We start from the raw sequence: 21229 nt of genomic DNA on the forward strand, positions 1-21229 counted from the left end.
TTGTGGGAGAAGTGAGGAATGGTGGGAGAACAAGGGGATTGTGGGAGGGGCGGAGAATGGTGGCAGAAGCAATGGTTTATGGGAGACATGGGGCATGGTGGAAGAAGTAGGGGGTTGTGAAAGATGGGAATGATAGACTAAATGGTTTACTGGAGATGGGGGACATGGTGAGAGAAGGAATGGATTGTGGGAGACGGGAACTGTGGCAGAAGAAATGGATTGTGGGGGGCATGCTGGGAGAAGGAATGGATTGTGGGAGAGGCAGGGGATTGTGGGAAAGGTACTGTGGAAGAAGTGAGGAATGGTGGGAGAAGGAATGGATTGTGGGAGTTGTGGGGCATGGTGGGAGAAGGAATGGATTGCCGGAGGGGTGCAGCATTGTGGGAGAAGCAGGGTCTTGTGGGAGAAGCAATGGTTTATGGGAGATGGGGTACATGCCGAATGAAGAAATGGATTGTGGGAGAAGCAGGGGATTGTGGGAAAGGGAATGGATTGTGGGAGAAGTGAGGCATGGTGGGAGAAGCAGGGTTTTGTGGGAGAAGTAATGGTTTATGGGAAGTGTGGGGCGTGGAGTTGAAGGATTGTGGGAGACATGAGGAATGCTGGGTTAGAAATGCATTGTGGGAGGTATGGGGCATGGTGGGAGAAGCAATGGATTGTGGGAGTAGCAGGGTTTTGTGGGAGATGGACATGGTGGAGGAATGGATTGTGGGAGAGGCAGGGGATTATGGGAGAAGTGAGGCATGATGGGAGAAGGGATGGATTGTGGGACACGTTAGGAATGGTGGGAGAAGAAATGGTTTATGGGTAATGGTGGACATGGCGACAGAAGGAATGGCTTATGGGAGAGGCAGGGGATTGCGGTAAAAAGAATGGACTGGGAGAAAGGCATGGTGGGAGAAGGAAGGGATTGTAGGAGGTGTGGGGCATGGTGGGAGAAGCAATGGTTTATGGGAGATGGGGATCATGGCAACAGAAGGAATGTATTGTGGGAGCTGTGGGGCATGGTGGGAGAAGCAATGGTGTATGGGAGATACAAGGGCATTGGGGGAGAAGAAATGATTTATGGGAGATGTGGAACATGGTGGCAGAAGCAATGGTTTATGGGATATGTGGGGGCAGGGTGGGAGAAGCAATGGATTGTGGGAGATGTGAGGCCCGGTGGGAGAAGCAATGGTTCATGGGAAACGTGAGGAATGGTGGCGGAAGAAGTGGATTGTGGGCGGGGTGGGGCATGGTGGGAGAAGCAGGGGATTGTGGGAGGGGTGGGGCATGGCGGGCGAAGAAACGGTGTATGGGTGATGTGGGGCATGGTGAAGCAATGGATTGTGGGAGACGTGCAGAATGGCAGAAGAGGCGGGGAAATAGCTGGAGAGGCAGGGGATTATAGGCGAGTGGCGGGAGAAGGGACGGGCTGTGGGAGAAACCGGGAATGTGGGGGAGAAATGGCACTGTGAGTAAGATACAGCTCTTCCCCTCACTTAGGCCCACTATGTTCTCAATAGGCCAGGAGCCTCCTGCCTGGGGACATACCTGTGTTCTCTTCTAACCACGACCCCTCAGTCCCCGCTCATGCCCTGTGCCTCAGCCCTCCCCGCCAGCCACCATCTGCGTGTCCTGTGATCCAGCCTCTGTACGGCCATGTCCCTCTCTTTGGACACAGGAACAGCCTACCCTACACAACACCCCTCCACCCAGACCCCTAAGACACACCCCACATGCGACGGCCGCACCCCCCCACTTAGCCTGGGCCGGCCCTCCGCCCCCAAACACTCCTGCCGGCGCCCCAGCCCCAGCTGCGCTCTGGCCACGCCCCACTGCCACGTCACACCCTCACGGTCCGCCCCAGCCAGGCCCCTCCCACCAGGGCCCCACCCCCAGCCTCCGGCCAAAAACACACCCCTTGCCCCTCTCCCCCAGCGAGCAGGCACCGGATCCAGGCTGACTATACGGTGTGGGGAAGGGATCTCCCGAAAAACACACACCTCCTTCTCCCACCCTCCCCACCCTCGACGCCAGCGATAAGATTAATACCACACTTACGAATTTATCCCTTCTGAGAAAAGCGTCCTGCTTAAAGGAGGGCCAGAAACTTGGCACTAAACTTCTTAATGCTCATGAAACGAGGAAACAAAGATTTTAAGTTTTTCTGGAATTCGTAAGATAAAAGTCAACCAAGTTTATGTTTGTGAGAAGTTCCCTTTTTCTCGACTTTTAGTTCTGAGCGTAATTCAGATTCCTCCTAAAGATGGTACTTTACATGCCATTGTCATAAGAAATGACATATAGGTCCCCTCAGTGGAAACTTGCCACAGTCACAAAACATGATCATCACATCAATTCTCCCACACAGATGCACCGGGTCCTCTTCTAGGCAAAACTGGCCTTTCATTGGCCACATATAAAATGCAAGCTCTGTAGCAGAATCTGCAAAAACCCTTCATCATCTGTTCCCAACCTGCCTCTCTGGCTTCTGACAACAGGTCACACCATCCCATGCTGTGGCCATCCCCAAACCGTACAAACAGACGTTCTCCTCTGTGTCTCCATATAAGGTCTTCCCTGTCTGGTTATCTTTCTCCTCTCCCATTCGGGTCTGCTGTGCAAGACCCAGCCTGAACACCACCTCCTCCAGAAACTCTCACCCTTGGTCCCCAAACCAACACAGTCCCTGCATTTTCTGCATTCCTTCAACACTTCACATTTTTTTCAAATAAAAACAGCATTGTCTTTACTTATTTGTAAGTTTCATACATTATATTTCGCAAGGACACTTACCCCCCTGACTAAAATGGTGTTGACAATACAGCAGATGCTCAAAAACATTTGCTGGAGATCAAATTCACTTAACTTATGTTAAGTGCCTACAAAGTGCCTGACCCCACATCAGATACTAATGGAGGTTCAAGGTGAGCCTATTGGCCTTGGAGTGAATCCTAAAATCACAGATGCTTCAGAACGTGATGAATAAGTCAATTCACCACAACAGTAACTGTGTTAACCCCTTTGAATTATATCTCTGGGTCTTTTCTCCCCCATGTAACAGTATTTTTTGCATTATGGATAGCTCCCTGTTACTGAAAACAAAAACAAAAACAAAAACAAAACCCAGTATCAAACCAGCTGGAAAAAAGAGAGGAAGAAAACCGCCCAAGACCAAGCCAGATCTCAATCCCAAGATGCCCACTTAGAAGAGCTGGCTGACACTTGCAGCAGGAACACTGCGTGGGGGTAAACTAAGCCGAGTCTGCTGCGGGGGATCAGTCTGCCCTGGGCTGTTTCCCTCCTTGTACCACCTCTTTAGCCCCCAGTGAACTGCCTTGATACTTCAGATGCAGCTTAGACATTTTCACTCTCCTGTTTTGCTTCTGAATTCCACTCCTCAGACGAACATTTGCTCCATTTTCCCCCTCAAGCCATAACACGTCAGATTATGCATTAACTACACAGCATACAGATCTGTTCAACCTTATGAAAAATGACCATCATTACCACCCTATCAGAGGTAAACAAGCACTAAGTGAGATTTGCTAGAAGGGCTTGTTGTCAGCTCACTTGGACGAGGCTAACTGAACGTGACGAGGCTAAGTGAACAGTCCTGGGGCCAGCAGCCACCAACCCTTCCTTGAGGTTATCGTGACAGCTTTTGCATGGCAAGTCCATCCCTTATACTTAGCTTGTATGTCACCTAGCTTCTCAGAACCTCAATAAATGGTGCTATTATTCAAAGACAGAGAGCTTAGCTCATTATGCAGTCTTAGCAAAAAAAAAAAAAAAAATGTTGAAGATCTCAACTCTTTGTTTTCCCAACTTTAACTGAGGTATCATTGACCTATCTCCCCAACTCTCACTTTACTAAGAATTCTTTAGATCATAACTAATTAGTCTTATTTTTCAGTTTAGGCCTTCAGTTAGCCATGAGCTGCCACCAATTTTCCATCAAAAATCTGTAATTTAACATTATTACAACTGACCATTGGGCACTTTCACTATGTGCAGGTGACATCATACTATATATATAGAACACCTGCCAGACTCCACCAAAAAACTACTAGAATTCATAAAGGAATTATACAAAATCAGTATACAGAAATCCATTGCATTTCTATACAAGAATAATGAAGCAGCAGAGAGAAAAATTAAGAAAACAATCTCAGGGTGCCTGGGTGGCTCAGGCAGTTAAGCATTTGCCTTCAGCTCAGGTAATGATCTCAGGGTCCTGGCATCGAGTCCCGCATCAGGCTCCCTGCTCAGCAGGAGTCTGCTTCTCCCTCTGCACCCCCCTCCTGCTCATGCTCTCGTTCTCTCTCTCTCTCACAAAAATAAAATCTTTAAAAGAAAGAAAACAGTCCCATTTACAATTGCACCAAAAATAATAAAATACCTAGGGATAAACTTAACCAAAGAGGTGAAAGACCTGTACTCTGAAAACTATAAAACACTGATGAAAGAAACTGAAGATGACACAAAGAAATGGAAAGACATTCCATGCTCAGGGATTGGAAGAACAAATTTCATTTAAATGTCTATACTACCCAAAACAATCTACAGATTTAATGCAATGCCAATCAAAATACCAACAGCTTTTTTCACAGAACTAGAACAAATAATCCTAAAATTTGTACGAAACCACACAGGACCTCGAATAGCCAAAGCAATCTTGAGCTATCACAATCCCAGATTTTAAGATATACTACAAAGCTGTAGTAACCAAAACAGTGTGGTACTGGCACAAAAATAGACCCATAGATCCATACAACAGACTAGAGAGCCCAGAAATAAACCCATGACTACAAGGTCAATTAATCTTCAACAAAGGAGAAAAAATATACAATGAGCAAGACATACTCTCTTCCACAAATGGTGCTGGGATAACTGGGACAGCCACATGCCAAAGAATGAACCTGGACCACTTTCTTACCAAATACAAAAATAAACTCAAAATGGATTAAAGACCTAAATGTGAGACCTGAAACCATAAAAGTCCTACAAGAAAGCAGAGGCAATAATTTCTCTGACATCGGCCGTGGCAACATTTTTCTAGATATGTCTCTAGAGGCAAGGGAAACAAAAGCTTTCTGGGACTACATTAAAATAAAAAGTTTCTGCACAGTGGTGGAAACAATCAACAAAACTGAAAGACCTCCTACTGACTGAGATAAGATATTTGCACAGGACATATCCAATGAGGGGTTAGTACCCAAAATATATGAAGGACTTATAGAACAACACCAAAACCACAAATAATCCAACTAAAAAAATGGACAGAAGACATAAACGGACATTTCTCCAAAGAAGACATCCAGATGACCAACAGACACATGAAAAGATGCTCAACATCACGGAAATACAAATCAAAACCACAAGGAGATACCACCTCACACCTGTCAGAATGGCTAAAATCAAAAACACAAGAAACAAATGGTGAGGATGTGGAGAAAAAGGAACCCTCCTGCACTGTTGGGGGGAATGCAAACTGGTGCGGCCACTGTGGGGAGACCGTAGAAACAGAATCACCATAGGATCCAGTAATTCCACTTCTGAGTATTTACCCAAAGATTGTGAAACTCATAGACATATGCACCCCTATGCTTATTGCAGCTAAGTGTGCAATGATAGATGAATGGATAAAGAAGATGGGGTGTGTATACACCCACAGACACACAATCGAATATTACTCAGCCATAATAATGAATGAAATCTTGCCATCTGCAACGATATGGATGTAGAAGGTATAATGCTAAGTGAAATACACCTGGAGGAAGACAAATACTATACGATTTCACTCATGTGTGGAATTAAAGACACAAAACAAACAAACAAGAAACAAACGAAAAAAACACTCCTAACTCTAGAGAACAAACTGGTGGTTACCAGAGGGGAGGTGGGTGGGGGGACGGGGGAAACACGTGATGGGGATGAAGAGTACACTTATCATGATGAGCACTGAGTAACGTATGGAATTGTTGAATCACTATCTTGTACCTGTGAAACTAATAGAACACCGTACATTAACTTGTACTGGAGTTTTAAAAAATAAGAAAAGATTCAGGTCTTCGTTTGCACCTGCACGGTGAAAGGTTAACATAACAATCTCAGGGTGCCTGGGTGGCTCAGGCAGTTAAGCATTTGCCTTCAGCTCAGGTAATGATCTCAGGGTCCTGGGATCGAGTCCCGCATCAGGCTCCCTGCTCAGCAGGAGTCTGCTTCTCCCTCTGCACCCCCTCCTGCTCATGCTCTCGCTCTCTCTCTCTCACAAAAATAAATAAAAGTGTATCTCGAGGGCCATTCACACAGTCTTTCTAGAGGCTTTGCCAACTCAAAGAATGTTACTTACTGATGGAGCTTGTTTGTTTGTCCCTTAAACAAGGGCTTTAAATCAATAGCTCCTATTTTTACCCATATTCTTTCCACAATCAAAAATACCGATTGCATTCCTTGTTTTTCTCAAAAAGCGTTCCTCATATGCTTTCTTTTTCCTCCAAATTTTTCTCAAGCTGGCATTTCCCCTTTGCTTATTCTATTCCTAGCTTTTCTTTTCTTTTTTTTAGAGAGACAGAGAAAGTGCACGAGCCAGGGAGGGGCACAGGGACAGGGAAAGAAAGAATCCCAAGCAGGCTCCCTGCTCAGCGCAGAGCCATGATCCATGACCCTGAGATCATGACCCGAGCAGAAATCAAGAGCCGGATGCTCAACCGACTGAGCCGCCCAGGTGGCCCTATTCCTAGCTTTTTTATTTTGTCCAAGACACCGTGAGATCCTTGGGGGCCAGGTTTGCCCCTCTGGTCCCCTCACCCCACACAGCTCCCAGCATAAGGCCTGGCAGAGTTGTGGGAGGTCATTGGTCATTATTACCAGAACCAAGTACGGCTCTATCCAAATAATGCAGTATTATTCAGCCATAAAAAGACTGAAGTTCTGACTCAAGCTACGATGTGGATGAACCCCGAAAACATGATGCTAAGTGAAAGAAGCCAAACACAAAAGGACAAGCATTTGTCCATTTAGATGAAATGTCCAGAACAGGCAAATCCACAGAGACAGAAAGTAGATCAGTGGCTGAGGGGAAGGAGGAATGGGAAGGGGTTGAAAATAGGTATAGGGTTTGCTTTGGGAGTGATGACGATGTTCTGGAATTAGATAATTGCACAACTTTGCGAATATGCTAACACTCAATGAAGTTTAAAGCAACTTTAAGAGGATGAATTTTATAGTATGTGAATTAGATCTCAATTTTTAACAAAAGCACGGGAGGGAGGCAAAGGCAACATGGGACTAGGGCCAATCTCTGCAGCTACAAGTCTGACGGACTTCACTAGGGAATGCCAACACCAGCGCTTGTGTAAACATCCAAACGCCAAGATTTTTAAGATGTTTCCTTATTGCACTATTTCCCCAAATATAAATTGACTAACCAAATGGAGTTCAAATTTCAAAGACAAAGTCTCTGTCACGCGTGAATTTCTCCAGTCCATCAGCCTTGCTGAGGGCTTGCACTGAGGAGGAGGGAAGGGAAGGAAGCTTCGAGACAGCGGCCAGAAGGAACCCATGCCCTGTTTCTATTGGTTCTGTTTGCTTTCTCGAAAAGCTCTGTGTGAATACTCCCGACCTTCAGCGCAGACCAATGAAAGCAGGGGAGACACTGACTGGTCTTGTTCCCTGGCGGTGACGGGCTGGAGGCACGCTGGGATGGTTTTTATTGTCATTTCTAATGTTTTACTTGACTTCCAAAGATGGGCTTGACCACTTTGAAACACCAGGATGGGAATCCAGCAAAACTGAATAGATCAAGATCAAATCTTTTGGCTCATTCCCCAGGTGGTCCCATGCTAACAGCAACTCTCGGTGTTCTCTCATCCTTGACTAAGGATTTGCACCAGAGAGAAAGTCGATAAGAACATGGTCTCTGCCTTTTTGCTCTAGCCAGAAATACTGTTTTTCTTCGAGGCTTCCAATTACAATCAGACAATACTCATCTCAGAGAATCAATCTATCAATTCATCACTATATATTTTGGCCCCGAGAATAAACCAACCTGGTCATCTGAAAACAAACCCTCCTTCAATGCAGCTGAATTGAAGGAATGGAAAGAAACAACCTCTAAAGCCATTTCCAAATAGCCTCGGTGTTATCTTCCCTTCTCTCAAATTTCAACATTATTTCCGTACAAACTTGTCTGGATTGTGTGGTGTTTGTCTTTGACTTCACACGTGAGTGTGTGTGTGTGTGTGTGTGTGTGCGTGCGTGCACTTAGCTCAGACAACATGTTGGGGAAAGCAAATTTTTGGATCCAAGCTTTAGGACAGCCTAGTTATTCTGAGATACTCGTTCTGAACTGGGGGGTCACTGTGCATCCAGGGGATATTTGTTGATGTCTGGAAACAGTGCTGGTTGTCACCATCAGGATGGGTGCTCCTGGCAGTGAGTGGGCAGAGGCCACATCCTCTGCCCCGCATCCTACAGTGCCCAGGCCGTCCTCAGAACAAAGAATCCCCCAGCCCTAGATGCCAACGGTGCTGAGAATGAGAGACGCGCTCGGAAGACAGACACAGTAGATGGGGCGAGAGGTTGACGGAGGAGGCTGGTCCATCTCTGCCAGCCCCAGTGTCAGCTGAGGAAAGGTCAAGAAGCCTCTATGTCCCAGAACACACTCAAGTCGACCTTCTTCAACATTCTCTCTGGCTCTCTTTTTAAACAACCAGTGGGCGCCCATAACATTATAGCTACCAAAGGCCTTCTAAGGATCAATCTGCTTGTAGATTACAAATGATTAGGTCAGTTAAAGCTCTGCAGAACTCAGAGTGGTGATTTTCAAACTCCTCCTCATCAGAAGATACATTTGGGCTAAAACAAAGCTTTACAAGGAACCTCAACAGGGAGAAGACTGGTACATTAGCAAAAAGTCATTTTGTAAGTTACAATCTGGACTGTCATCAATTAGAACGATAAGGCTGCTTTTGTCAACACAAAACTCTGAAAACCAAACACTGAGGTCTGCAAGTGACCTGCAAGTTTCCTGTGTTTTGATTTCATCGCATCTTAGCCAGGAAATTGTTTCGCAGGGCTAAGGAGCTGGAAATGTACAGTTTTAAGGAGCTCATCTTCCCAGCTCTGGGTAGCCCTCGCTTAAACCGGGAGGGCAGGGGAATGTCACTGAGCTCCACGAATATGTGAGCTAACCTGTTGGACAAGTTAACAGGTTGCCGGGCCTGGGTGGGTTAGTATTTGGTCACCAACACATTTTAGTACGCACAACTCTTCCCACAGATTTTCGTGTACATCTTGGAATTGAATCATTTCCTAGATGTCTAAAGGACCACACTCGGGTTCCAGAGAACCCGGTTTGATGTCTGCAGAGCAGTTTGAAGGGCACGGCCCTACAGTCGTTAAGTGAGAAGGACAGATCCGAAGAGCCCGCCCTGGGGTGGGCTTTTCACCTGCAACGGCCCCACGTGAGCCGGGCAAACCAAACTGCACCCAGAACCACAGAGGACAGTCACACCATCCATGGCCTTGCAGCAAGGGCCTGGGAGGGGTGTGGAGTGACAATCGATGTCCTGTTCATGAAGCCATCCAGCCAAGGCAGGGACCACTTACAAGTACGCAAGGCTACCGTGCTGAGCAACTGAGCGGCAGGTGCCATTAAAATGTTAGAGAGAGAGGCGGGTGATAACATGCCAGGTTAGCATCAGTGTCGGCTGCTTTCACCCTCCACTCACAGCAGTGACGGACGCCTCTCCCACACCACGTCACCTCCTTCTTTGATACCCGACTTCCAGGCTGGCCCTGGGGCTCCTCGACGTACGTGCCTCGGCAGACAGGGCTTACCTTCAGACAGCATGCTCAGCGCCTCGTCGGAGGTGTGCCCGCCCACACACGCCACCTTCCTGCAAGTCGGATGCTCACAGGGCACGCGGGAGCCCTCCGGGGACAGGCAGGTCCGCTCCGCAGCAGAACTCGCCACGGACTCCCACTGAATCTCCTTCCTGGGGGACTGAAACTGCAGGCTGCATCCCGTCCAGCCGTAGAAGGCCAAGGACAAGAGAAATCCTTGGGCTGGATTCAGTATCCCCTGGGAGGCAGGAGGAAAGGACACGGGTCGGTCGGCGCCGCGGACTGGGAATTAGAGCATCATGTCCACTCGCGCACCCTCTGGGCCACCTCGTGTGGAAGTGAGCCGCTTGGCTGGTGTGGGGCACGACGAAGACTGGCTTGAGGCGCTGCACCTTCCAGGGTGGCTTGGCTCTCCGACAGAGAGGCGCTTTCCATCTTGTGCTCGCGAGTCAGAATTTGATTTAACGAAGGTACCCAAGGCCAAAAATGAGTCTAGAGAACATTCCTCCACTTGGTGTGGTGAGTAGCCATGAAGTGAACCAAAGGAACCAAGTGAAACTCCAAAGCAAAGGGGTGGAGGCAGGGAACGCTGGTCTAATTATAACGTCCTCATGAGTCAGATTCCCCCTGATTCTGCAGCAACATATATATCAGTTCTGCACAGGACAACCCATACGTCTCCACTAACACTTTTGTCTCTTCATTATGAATGCAATACAATGGAAACCTTGGGAGAATGTACTCAGGCGGTTTCCACCTTACTCCCATGTTGTGTATTTCTATCCAATGTTTTTTCACACACTAACGTGTTATTCTGTAGTTGTAACCAGCCTGATTTTTATATCTTGCATTTTTCACTGAATACTAGAGATCTCATAACTGTCACATTTAACACCTGCATACCATTCCGTCGAGATGAAAAAATGTAATTTACTTAGCCATTCCCTTGTATTTCTTTAATTTGGGTTGCCTATAATGCTTTCTTTCTTTTTTTTTTTTTTTTAAGATCTTATTTATTTATTTGACAGAGAGAGCACAAGCAGGTGGAGTGAGGGAGAGGGAGGAGCAGGCTCCCCGCTGAGCAGGGAGCCCAATGCGGGGCTCGATCCTGGGACTCCGGGATCAGGACCCAAGCCGAAGGCAGACGCTTAACTGAATGAGCCACCCAGGTGCCCGCCTATAATGCTTTCTAATGATGGATCAGGTTACAAGGAATACCTTCATCCCTATAGCTTTTTCACAGGCTGAAATATTTCTTCAAGCTAAATGCCCTGATATTTTGTTCTGAAAGGTCTGATACACTGTGCCAAACTGATTTACCAGAGTTGTGCTCATTTAATTACTGATCCCAACAATGAACAGGACTAGCGAGCTAGCAGATCAAAGCCAGATGGAGGTCCCGAGGAACCTGTTAAACTCATCCATCATACTTCTGAGCACTTCTTGTCTTTATTTTTCAAGAAAAAAAAATTTAAAACCAAGACTGACCTACCATAATAAACCACGTGGTCTTAGCCGCATTTCTGACAGGTTTCAAAGAGCTCCCGTTGACATCTGCTTGCATTTCAAGATAGAATAAAAGGCTTTCATTGATGATGTTCGGCAGCCAACTGTCAGCAAGAAAATAACCCAGGGTTATACAATTCACTTTTAAATGCTGGGGGTCAGGGAATATGTCTTCTAACACCTGCAACTCCTGGAGGGGGATCCATATGAGCAGCAAGGAGGAACTACTGCATCCAGAATTTAAGAGATGTAACTCCTTTTCTCAAGTCTAAAGCAGAGATCAGCAAGTCTTTCCAAGGGTAACACTCAACACCACATCAGTGTTAAGGGATCTAGCAGTCTATGAAATAACCCAAAACTCATGTTTCATTTGAAGAGTAATATAACTTTTTGAGGGAGACCTCCCAAAAATCTTGCTATCTTTTGTTTAAACTTTTAATGTTATTGTTGGTAGGCCCATGAAATTTAAAACGATGAGCTGAGTGTATTTTTAGAGGGAGATAGTCTCCATCTCTCCTAGGAGAATGTCCAAACAAACCTCCTCCTATTGGATAAATTTTTTTTTTAATTTTTTTATTTATTTATTCATGAAAGTCAGAGAGAGAGAGAGAGAGGCAGAGGCAGAGGGAGAGAAGCAGGCTCCCCGCCTAGCAGGGAGCCCGATGCGGGACTCGATCCCAGGACCCTGGGATCATGACCTGAGCCGAAGGCAGACGTTTAACCTATCTGAGCCACCCAGGCGCCCCTCGGATAAATTATTAACAGCACAAAGACACATCCTGTTTTGCAAACTATTGATTCACCCTAGCAAAAGGTTTGCTGATTTCCATCTGTTTTGCGCTGGTTACAGATCCATTTTCGAAGCATCCACCTGAAACTTGGGGCCGAATGCCGGTGGTGGGGCAAACCGAGGAGCGAAAAATTGCTCTCTACACTTCTTGACTGCACCGGAGTCGTCACACCAAAAAATGTACCCTTGCCTTTGTTTCTTGTCAGATACAGGAATTCTGGGGTCCAGAATGAATAGAAACGGGTAAACTTTAAAAGCGTGGTCAAGCGCTTTATTTCGGAGTTAGCCCTAACAGCGCGAGTAAACACTGGATGCACTTTTAGGATATAACAAAACTAAACTCGGGATTTTTTGTTCCAAGGGCTTTACATATATTCTGAGCAGATGTGACTATCTTTCCAGGAGCTCATACGTCGTGGACTTGCCTTCCTGTCTCATGTGCATTTCCTCCAAGCGCCCCAGCACAGTATCAAAGATTTCCTTTCCAAAGACTCTTCCCTTTGCAACTTTTGGGTCATGCTTGGAAAAATGTGCTGATTGCATATCCCTTCCCAGGGGCAATTTAAAAAAAATATAGACGAAAGGTTACCAAATAATGAAAACCAGCATTATTTTGAAAAATCGTATCTTGATCACGGCTCCCATCCGTCTCTCGTTCTCTGTGTAAATGCCTTGTCTTCCTTTTAGTAAAGAGGCCACTGCAAAAAAAAAAAAAAAACCAGGGGAACTGCATGTAACATTCATTATTTGCCTTTCCTGAGTGACAGGGAAGGGCGTCAATGAGGATGTCAGCCCCTAAGCAAAGGCAGCAGAGCATGAGGTCGGGCCCGATACTGCCACTCCTCCCTCCCGGCTTCCAAGCTGCGGTTCTCACACGCTCGAGGGGATGCGGAGTCTTTCAAACCTTTACTTTGTTTCCTTTTCAATTTTATTTATTTGAGAGAGAGAGTGTGAGCGAGCACAAGCAGAGAGAGAGGGAGAAGCAGACTCCCTGCTGAGCAGGGAGCCCGATGTGGGGCTCGATCCCAGGACCCTGAGATCATGACCTGAGCCACCCAAGCGCCCCTACAACTTACACTTTCAAATCACTGTAGACTTATGTCAGAGTTGCAAAGATAGCACAGAGAGTTTCTGCAGACCTATTCCCAGATTCGTTCAATGTCAACATCTTACACACCCAGGCTCACATTTGTCACAAGGAAAAGATTAGCAATAGTGCTTTACTATTAATTAAGCCCCAGATTTTATTTGGATGAGTTCAATAACTATATTTTTTTTCAAGAATGGTATTTTTAAAGGTTTATATTTTCTATCTTAAAAATGATGCGTACCTGGGGTGCCTGGGTGGCTCAGTCGGTTAAGCGTCTGCCTTCGGCTCAGGTCATGATCTCAGGGTCCTGGGATCGAGTCCCGCATCGGGCTCCCTGCTCAGCGGGAAGCCTGCTTCTCCCTCTCCTTCAGCTGCTCCCCCTGCTTGTGCTCTCTCTCCCTCTCAAATAAATAAAATCTTTAAAAAAAAAAAAAAATGCACACTTGCTGTTTGGGAACATTGAAAGATTAAAAATTTCTCCTTATAGACAAGTTGGAAAATATAAAAAAGCTTAGAGGAAAACGAATGAGCCATTGTCCACCCTGAGACCAGCACTGTGAACATCTTAATGCATTTCTTTCCAGTCCTTTCCATATATGTGATTTTCATGTTTGATGTAACTGACTCAGCACTTTTATGCAATTCTATTTAAAAAGTTACTGCATTTAATATACTGTTTTTAAAGGCAGACCTGAAAGAAAAGAGATCCAAAGAGCCACAATGATTTCCCATTCCTAGTGATAGAGTCCTTTTAATGTTTTAAAGTTCTACGATCAACAGCTGATCCTCAATCAACCTTCTGTTAAGATGCACTTGTTTTTTTCAGATTTTATTTGAGAGAGAGAGAGCACACAAGAAAACGTGCACGCACTGGGGGGAGGGGCAGAGGGAGAAGCAGACTCCCCACTGAGCAGGGAACCTGATGACGCAGGGCTGGATCCCAGGACCCCAACCTGACACAACGCTCAATCCCAGGATGCTTAACAGACTGAGCCACCCAGGCCAGGCCTGCACTTCTTCATTCCTATTCTGCACTTGAGAGATCCATGGGGCTGAAGGTTGGAGGGTGCTCCTTGTCACACTTCCTTGAGGATGCAGTGGGGACTGGAATGCCAAGTCCCCAGCCTCAGCGGAGGTCTTTCCAGGGCTTTCTGCTGGCTCACAACATCCTTCTTATCCAGTCCTTACCATTGCATTTGACTCATTTCCTGTGCTCTACTTCCTGTTTCCTGCCCAACTGAGAAAAGACAGAGGCCAAGCACATCATGGGAGCAGCCAGGCTCACCACTCTTCAGGCCAGACTCCATCCCTTCCCTCCCCCGCCCAAGCCTCCCGCTCCACAGTTTTCCAAGGGCACTCCTGGGGCCTGCAAGCCACATCAAGGGCAGACCCAGGATGAGCCCAGATGGAAACATAAAGTCCACTGGTCCTGGCCTGGAGCTATTAAACGTTGGCAAAGAACTGACGTAGCCCATCATTAAAGAGGCTTGTTCACTTCATTTATTAAACCTGCTCACTTTCTCCAAGTGTACTGTGCTTATGTCTCTGGAGGATGACAAATGAAGTCAATTGTCCTGGATGATTCCAGAAGGACAAGACACGCCATCATCTGAGCCCAAGGCATGGAGCCATACCCCATGGTCCTGCACCCAGAGAGCTTCCCTGTTATTCACCTGCAGTCACTGTCTTTTGGAACAGGATGGGATTGGCCACAAACACCAGCAGCAGCGGCAAGTATGTGGTGACATAGTGGGGAATGGCATGCTCCAGATCCCGCTCACACCTGCGGGAGGAAAACCAAGTCATTCTCGAAAACAAGGCTTTGCCTAAAATATACATACTTATCTGGAAGCCGAGATAAGAGGAGGAGAGTGAAAAGGGAAATGCATAAATCCACTTCTGAGTCTGCCCAAAGGAAATCTGACTCACAGCTCATGTCTGTGAATAAGCAATAAATCACTGAAGAATAAGGCAGATCAATCATGTTTCTACTTGTCTTGTAAATGGAAGGACCTCTAAGGCATTCCACTGGGGGACCTTTTAAAGGGCCCTGCTGAGAAAAGGAAAGATAGAAACAGACACACTGGAATGGGGGAGTCCCCGCACTGGGTCTCTTCAAGGAGAAAAAGACCCAATTCAAGTAGAGACAGAGGTGCTCAGTGAAGTAGTGAGGTTTTAAGCACTTACTCGGCACTATGCCTATGCCTAGCCAGTCCCGTGAAGATCTAGTCCCTCCCCTTCAGCACCTCAGTATACCCAAACTTCTTGTTCCAAAATAAGTGTGTTTCTATGGTTATGCATAACAATCATTTCACGGGTGCTTTTCAGGGAAAAGGATCGGAATTTTTTTTAAGATTTTGAGTGCCCGGGTGGCTCAGTTGGTGAAGCGTCTGCCTTCGGCTCAGGTCATGATCCCAGGTCCTGGAATCAGGCCCCGTGTTGGGCTCCCTGCTCAGCGGGGAGCTTGCTTCTGCCTCTCCCACTCCCCCTGCTTGTGTTCCCTCTCTGGCTGTGTCTGTCAAATAAATAAATAGAATCTTTAACAAAAAAAAAAAAAAGAAAGAAAGAAAATGTGGGTTTATATGAATTGTTGGGGGGGGAAGAGTATGTTTTTGATAACACATGTATTTAAAATTTTTCATGCTGTTGAGTATTCTTTTATATTTTATAATAACGATGTTGCAAGAGTCATTGAATAGGGGTTCCTGGGTGGCGCAGTCAATTAAGCATCTGCCTTTAGCTCCGGTCATGATCTCAGGGTCCTGGGATCGAGCCCTGTGTTGGGCTCCCTGCGTGATGGGGAGCCTGCTTCTGCCTCTACCCCACCCCCCAAGAATAAAAAATATATATATATTTTTAAATTATTTATTAGAGTATGAGAGAGAGAGAGAGAGAGAGAGAGATCATCAACAGGGGGGAGGGCTTAACCAACCTGAGCCACCCAGGCATCCCCAAGGATGGGAATTTCTATTGAAGGATCATGGGAATCATGAGTCACCATGTGATGCAGTGGACTGCTACACAGGTGTGAGTTTACCAAGGTAAGAACTATCGGCTAAGAAATGCACAATGTAACAGAAAAAAGGGCAAAGAGGAAAAGAGAATCGAAGGCAAAGGGGAGAGAGGTTGCTTAAGCCAAGCAGGAGATAAAAACGCAGATGGAGGAACAGCCCCTGTGGCCACAGAAGGTGGAATGATAAAAACGCAAGCACTCTTGTTTTAATATGCATGGAGCGGTCAAATCAGAAAGGGAAAATGATAGAAAAATGCAAAAAAAGTCAGGAAGGAAAAACGCAATGCCACCTTTTCTCACCATCAGGAGGAACACAGTATCACCTTACAATGCTCCCTTCCTTTAAAAGCAGTTTTCATTTGCAGCTGTGAAGGCTCAAATGCGGTCTGGAAAGGCTTGAGGGGAGAAACAAGTGGAGGAAGAGCCATGATTCTGACAGAAAGACAAAAAGTGAGCAATGAATGAGAGGGTGAGGATGGGAGCCTGACTCAGGCCCAGGAGCGGCCTCCCAAGGACCACGGGGGCGCCTCAGAGCTCCTTGTAAGCCCTGCAGCAATGGCTCCCTCCCGCTCCCATGCAACCTTCCCAGGAGGCTCCAGGAGCCCGCAGGTAAGCTGAGTGATGACAACTCCCTTTCCAATTAAGTGCATTCCATTGTAACAGCCACAGTCACTGTATTTGTCCTTTTAAAGTTCCTCAGGAGAGCAGCTGTATGAATGGATCTACACAGAACTTCGGGAGTATTCACCATCAACTAGGCAACACCAATCTGGAGATGTCAGAGTAGCTGCAAGAAATTAAAAAAGGAGCAGGGGAGAAATGGTCTAACCATGAGTCAGCAAACTTTTTCTGTCAGGGAACATTTACAGTTAAGTATTTTATGCTCTGTGGACCACACACACAGCCTGTCGAAACTGACACTGCAGAATGAAAGCAGCCATAAATCATGCATAAACAGATGGGCATGACTGTGTTCCAATAAAACTTTATCTACAAAACCAAGCAGAGGGCCGGATTTGTCCTCAGGGCTGTGCTGTGTCGATCCTTGTCTACACAGCCCTAAAATCACAAAGAGACAATGTCCAACCTGTTTTTCAGCTTTCCATTGTAAGTTAGAATATACATAACTTGGAGGGACCGTGAGGCCTTACAAATGATTGCACTGATGAGATTTTTTTTTGTTTGTTTTTTTGTTTTTTTAAAAATTTTATTTATTTATTTGAGAGAGAGAGAATGAGAGAGAACACATGAGAGGGGATAGGGTCAGAGGGCAAAGCAGACTCCCTGCCTAGCAGGGAGCCCGATGCGGGACTCGATCCCGGGACTCCAGGATCATGACCTGAGCCGAAGGCAGTCGCTGAACCAACTGAGCCACCCAGGCGCCCGAGATTTGTTTTTTTTTTTTTTTAAGATTTTATTTATCTATTTGAGAGGGAGAGGGAGAGAGAAAGAGCACGTACAAGCAGGGGGAGCAGCAGAGAGAGAGGGAGAAGCAGACTCCCCGCTGAGCAGGGAGCCCGATGTGGGACTCATCCCAGGACCTGAGCCTAAGGCCGACGCTTAACCGACTGAGCCACCCAAGCGCCCCTGCACTGATGAGATTTTAAGGTTGAAGAAGAACCTGAGACCATTTCAGATCTCTCTCTACACCTAGAGCTGCGTGCACGTCCTTACATGGGAGACACACCAAAAGCTGTGTGTGCAGAAGCACCCACCTGCACAAATGTGAAAGGCAGAGGGAGGGAAATGAGCCCAAGAGTACAAGGTATTGTAGTGAGCCCCCCCCGGGGGTCAGCTGGGTGGCTCTATGAACACTGGCATGACCTGCAAGGGGCCCGCTCTGGCTCAGTGCCCCCGCATTCTCTTCAAGAGCACACAATGGGCTGGGGAGCTGGGAGTCCCGACTTACCTGGACACAGAAGGGTAGTAGAGCAGGACCGCTCCCTCCACGCAGAGCAGGGCGGCTAGGCCCCAGGCCATGAGGTGGTAGAGCAGGATGGTGCTAGGGGAGAAGGACAGGGGGGCCTTGCCTGAGAGGAGGGATCGGGATGCCCAGCCACAGAAAGTACCAGACCCACTCCCGGGACCCAAAACAGTCAGGAAAACGTACACTGAGCAAACCCTTGGCAAAGATTTGCCTTATTATGCCTCTGAGTTTTTATTTTTTAATTGAGATGAAATTCACATAACATAAAAGGAACCATTTTCAAGTGAGCAACTCAGGAGTATTCAGTAAATTCACAATGTTGTGCAGTCACCTCCTCTATCCAGTTCGGACATCGTCATCACCCCAGAAGGAAACCCCAAATGCACCCCCCTCCCCGTTCCTCCTGCTCCTAGCCCCCAGCAACTACCAGCTTCCTTTGTGTCTCTATGGCTTTTCCTATTCCGCACAATTTAGGCAAATGGACTCATGCAGTATGTGGCCCTCTGTGTCTGGCTTCTTTCACAGCACGTGAGGCTTACAAGGGTGAGAGGAACAAGGAGCAGGTACCTCATCAGTCCTCCTCAGCAACCGGCTTACCCGCTAAGTGAGGAGCTCCTATCCCCAAACCTTCCCAGAGGCACCTAAAAGTCAAGGGTCTCCGTGCTCAGTCCAACCCAAGGTCTCTGAAGAAATGTGTGCGCATTTGATGTTCCAGGATAGTGGGGAGCTTCCCTTCCTCGCCCTCCTCCCCCACGCCCACCATTCGCTGCATGCTTCACATTCCTGGACCATCTCTACCCTTCATCTTCCTACGCCCACACACCTCGCCCTTTTCCCTATAGACCAGAGGTCAGCCAGCCCTGCAGCTGGGGGCTGGAAGACGGATGCACAGCTCTCTGACTGAGCCAATGCAGCCTTTAATCTGCATCCTCTGCGCCACAGGACAGGGGGCCCAGCGCTCCATCGGATGCACTAACCACAACCCAAGACTCTACCAGACTCCTGGCAAATAGTGCAACCCCCCACCCATCAGGATTTTAACTCTGAAGATCAGCTGTGTAGACAAGGGAATGGTCAGGGATCTGAGTGAAGGGATGCCCTTTGAGAAGGAGACAGGAGGAGAGAGCCAGCACACGGGAATGAGCTTCAGGAAGAAGAAACATTTCACAGCCAGCTCTCTGGAAGGCCACAAGGAAACGACTCCAGCCTGTGTTTCCTCCCGGTTCTGGAGCGGCCCTGCCCTATCTCTCTGGGTTTGGGAGCTGGTGGGGTGGGTCTTGCCCAGAAGTCAGAGGCTCTGCATGGAACAAAGGAAAAAAGGAGCAGCCTTCTGCAAGGACTTGGGTGACTGTAGAGTGCAGACCCTCACCTTGGGCCAGAGGAATCTAGGGCCAGAGGAATGCTGAGAGGTGGGAGACAGCAGGCCAGGGGGCGAGGCCAGGCGAGGGCAGGGCTGGGGGTGGCCACAGTCCCGTCAACGGTGCTCTGGCTCCGGATGACCAAGCACAGTGGAGTCAGACTGGCCAGGCTGGTCAGGCGGCAGCCACTTTAGGAACTGATACAACCCCAAACCCACACAGGTGGTGAGCCTGAGCTCCCATGCGTGCACAACGAGGAGCAGCAGGGGACTGCAGATCCTCGTCCCTTTATCTCACCACTGGACAGTTTCCAGGTCCAGGCACGCAAGAGCCCTCCCCAGACCCCCTTTCTCTCACACTCATGTTCACGGAGCAGGTAGACTTCAATTTAGGGCCTTTCCCACAGTCTCAAGCACCTTCTGTTGTTGTTTAAAGCCTGTACATCCTGCATCGGGAGCCAACGTAGCAGTTTAAATTTTAACTCAAAATCTGTCTTAATGACATTTCTTAGAATTAGGATTTTCAAAAAGATTCTCCTGTGCCAAAGAAAATAGCTGAGGACTGGAAGGATCTAGAAGGGAACGTGGCATTTAATCCAGCCATTCCTGCAATACCTTGCCCCCTGCCTTGGAATTCCTCAGGACCCATCCCAGGGCAGCTCCAGTCTCTTAACTGCCACCTGCAGAATCACCTGCACCCTTGGCTTTGGGAGCAAGCTGGCTCTTAGCAGGGAAGCTACAGGTGCTTCTGGACCCACACCTTCAGCTCTGGCTCCAACCACCCTGTGCTGGCCCCTAGGCGCCCTCACACCAGGAGCATGGCTTCTGCCAGGGATGAGGTAGGGGCTGGGTCTCTGGCTCCAAACCACCTGTCTTATTTCTCTGCTGTGTTCCCACCTCCTTTTTGTTTAAGGTTTATTTATTTGAGAGAGAGAGAGAGCACGCCCACAAGCGAGCAGTGTGGGGGGAGGAGTAGAGGGAAAGGGGGAGAGAAACCTAATCACACTCCTCACTGAGCCCAGTGCAGGGCTCGATCCCATGACCCTGAGAGCAGGACCTGAGCTGAAACCAAGAGTCGGATGCTTAACCGACTGAGCCACCCAGGTGCCCCATCCCTACTCCTTCTTGATGGGAGAGCCGACTTCACTCTCAAAGGTCTTCCTAGCGCTGGACACCTGCCCTCGCTCTTGTCCTTAGGCGGGCATCTGGATGTTTCACATCTTTGGACCTTTGCATCCTGCATGACTGGCAGGTCCTTGGAAGCTATGCTCTGCCAGCATCCTCTCATCTCTGCACGCCCTCTGCATCCTGCCTACCCTTATTCTGTGCTCCCAAATGAGTTCCAAACACTCTTCTGGGCCTGCGGAGGGCTTCCTGATTGCCTGCCCCGGCTTCCAAGGGCTCTGCCTGTCTTCTACATCCAGAAAGCGGTCGGGCTGCCCCGCCTGACCACAGCCATCCATGCGTGGGGGTGAAGCAGTGCACACCCCTGTGGCAGTAAACGGCGTACTCTGCTTCCAGCTTCCTTCTGCTACTGCAAGGCTCCTCACAGCTCCACAACTGGCTGTCTGCGAGACCTCTAGTGTGTCAGAACTCCAATCCTCCAATCCCTCCAAAACTGAGTGAGAAACCTATCAGACAGGAACACACACTCGCACTGGGCTTCCAGGTCACGGACCTCTCCTTGCAGCCAGTTGCTGGCCCAAAGCCAT

At 47.8% G+C, this 21229-nt stretch overlaps 1 protein-coding gene across 1 annotated transcript in view; it reads right to left on the reverse strand.

The window, feature by feature from the left end:
- GPR143 (G protein-coupled receptor 143) overlaps positions 1-21229 on the reverse strand; it is a 37509-nt gene that overhangs the window by 5966 nt on the left and 10314 nt on the right. Inside the window, 5 exon segments of the mRNA XM_035029614.1 lie at positions 9829-10072; positions 11327-11444; positions 12720-12828; positions 14894-15003; positions 18143-18235. Coding sequence (XP_034885505.1) covers positions 9829-10072; positions 11327-11444; positions 12720-12828; positions 14894-15003; positions 18143-18235 — 674 coding nt within the window.

The sequence above is a fragment of the Mirounga leonina genome, unplaced genomic scaffold (genome assembly GCF_011800145.1).
Source record: "Mirounga leonina isolate KUSES-001 unplaced genomic scaffold, KU_Mleo_1.0 Mir_268, whole genome shotgun sequence".
NCBI lineage: Eukaryota > Metazoa > Chordata > Mammalia > Carnivora > Phocidae > Mirounga > Mirounga leonina.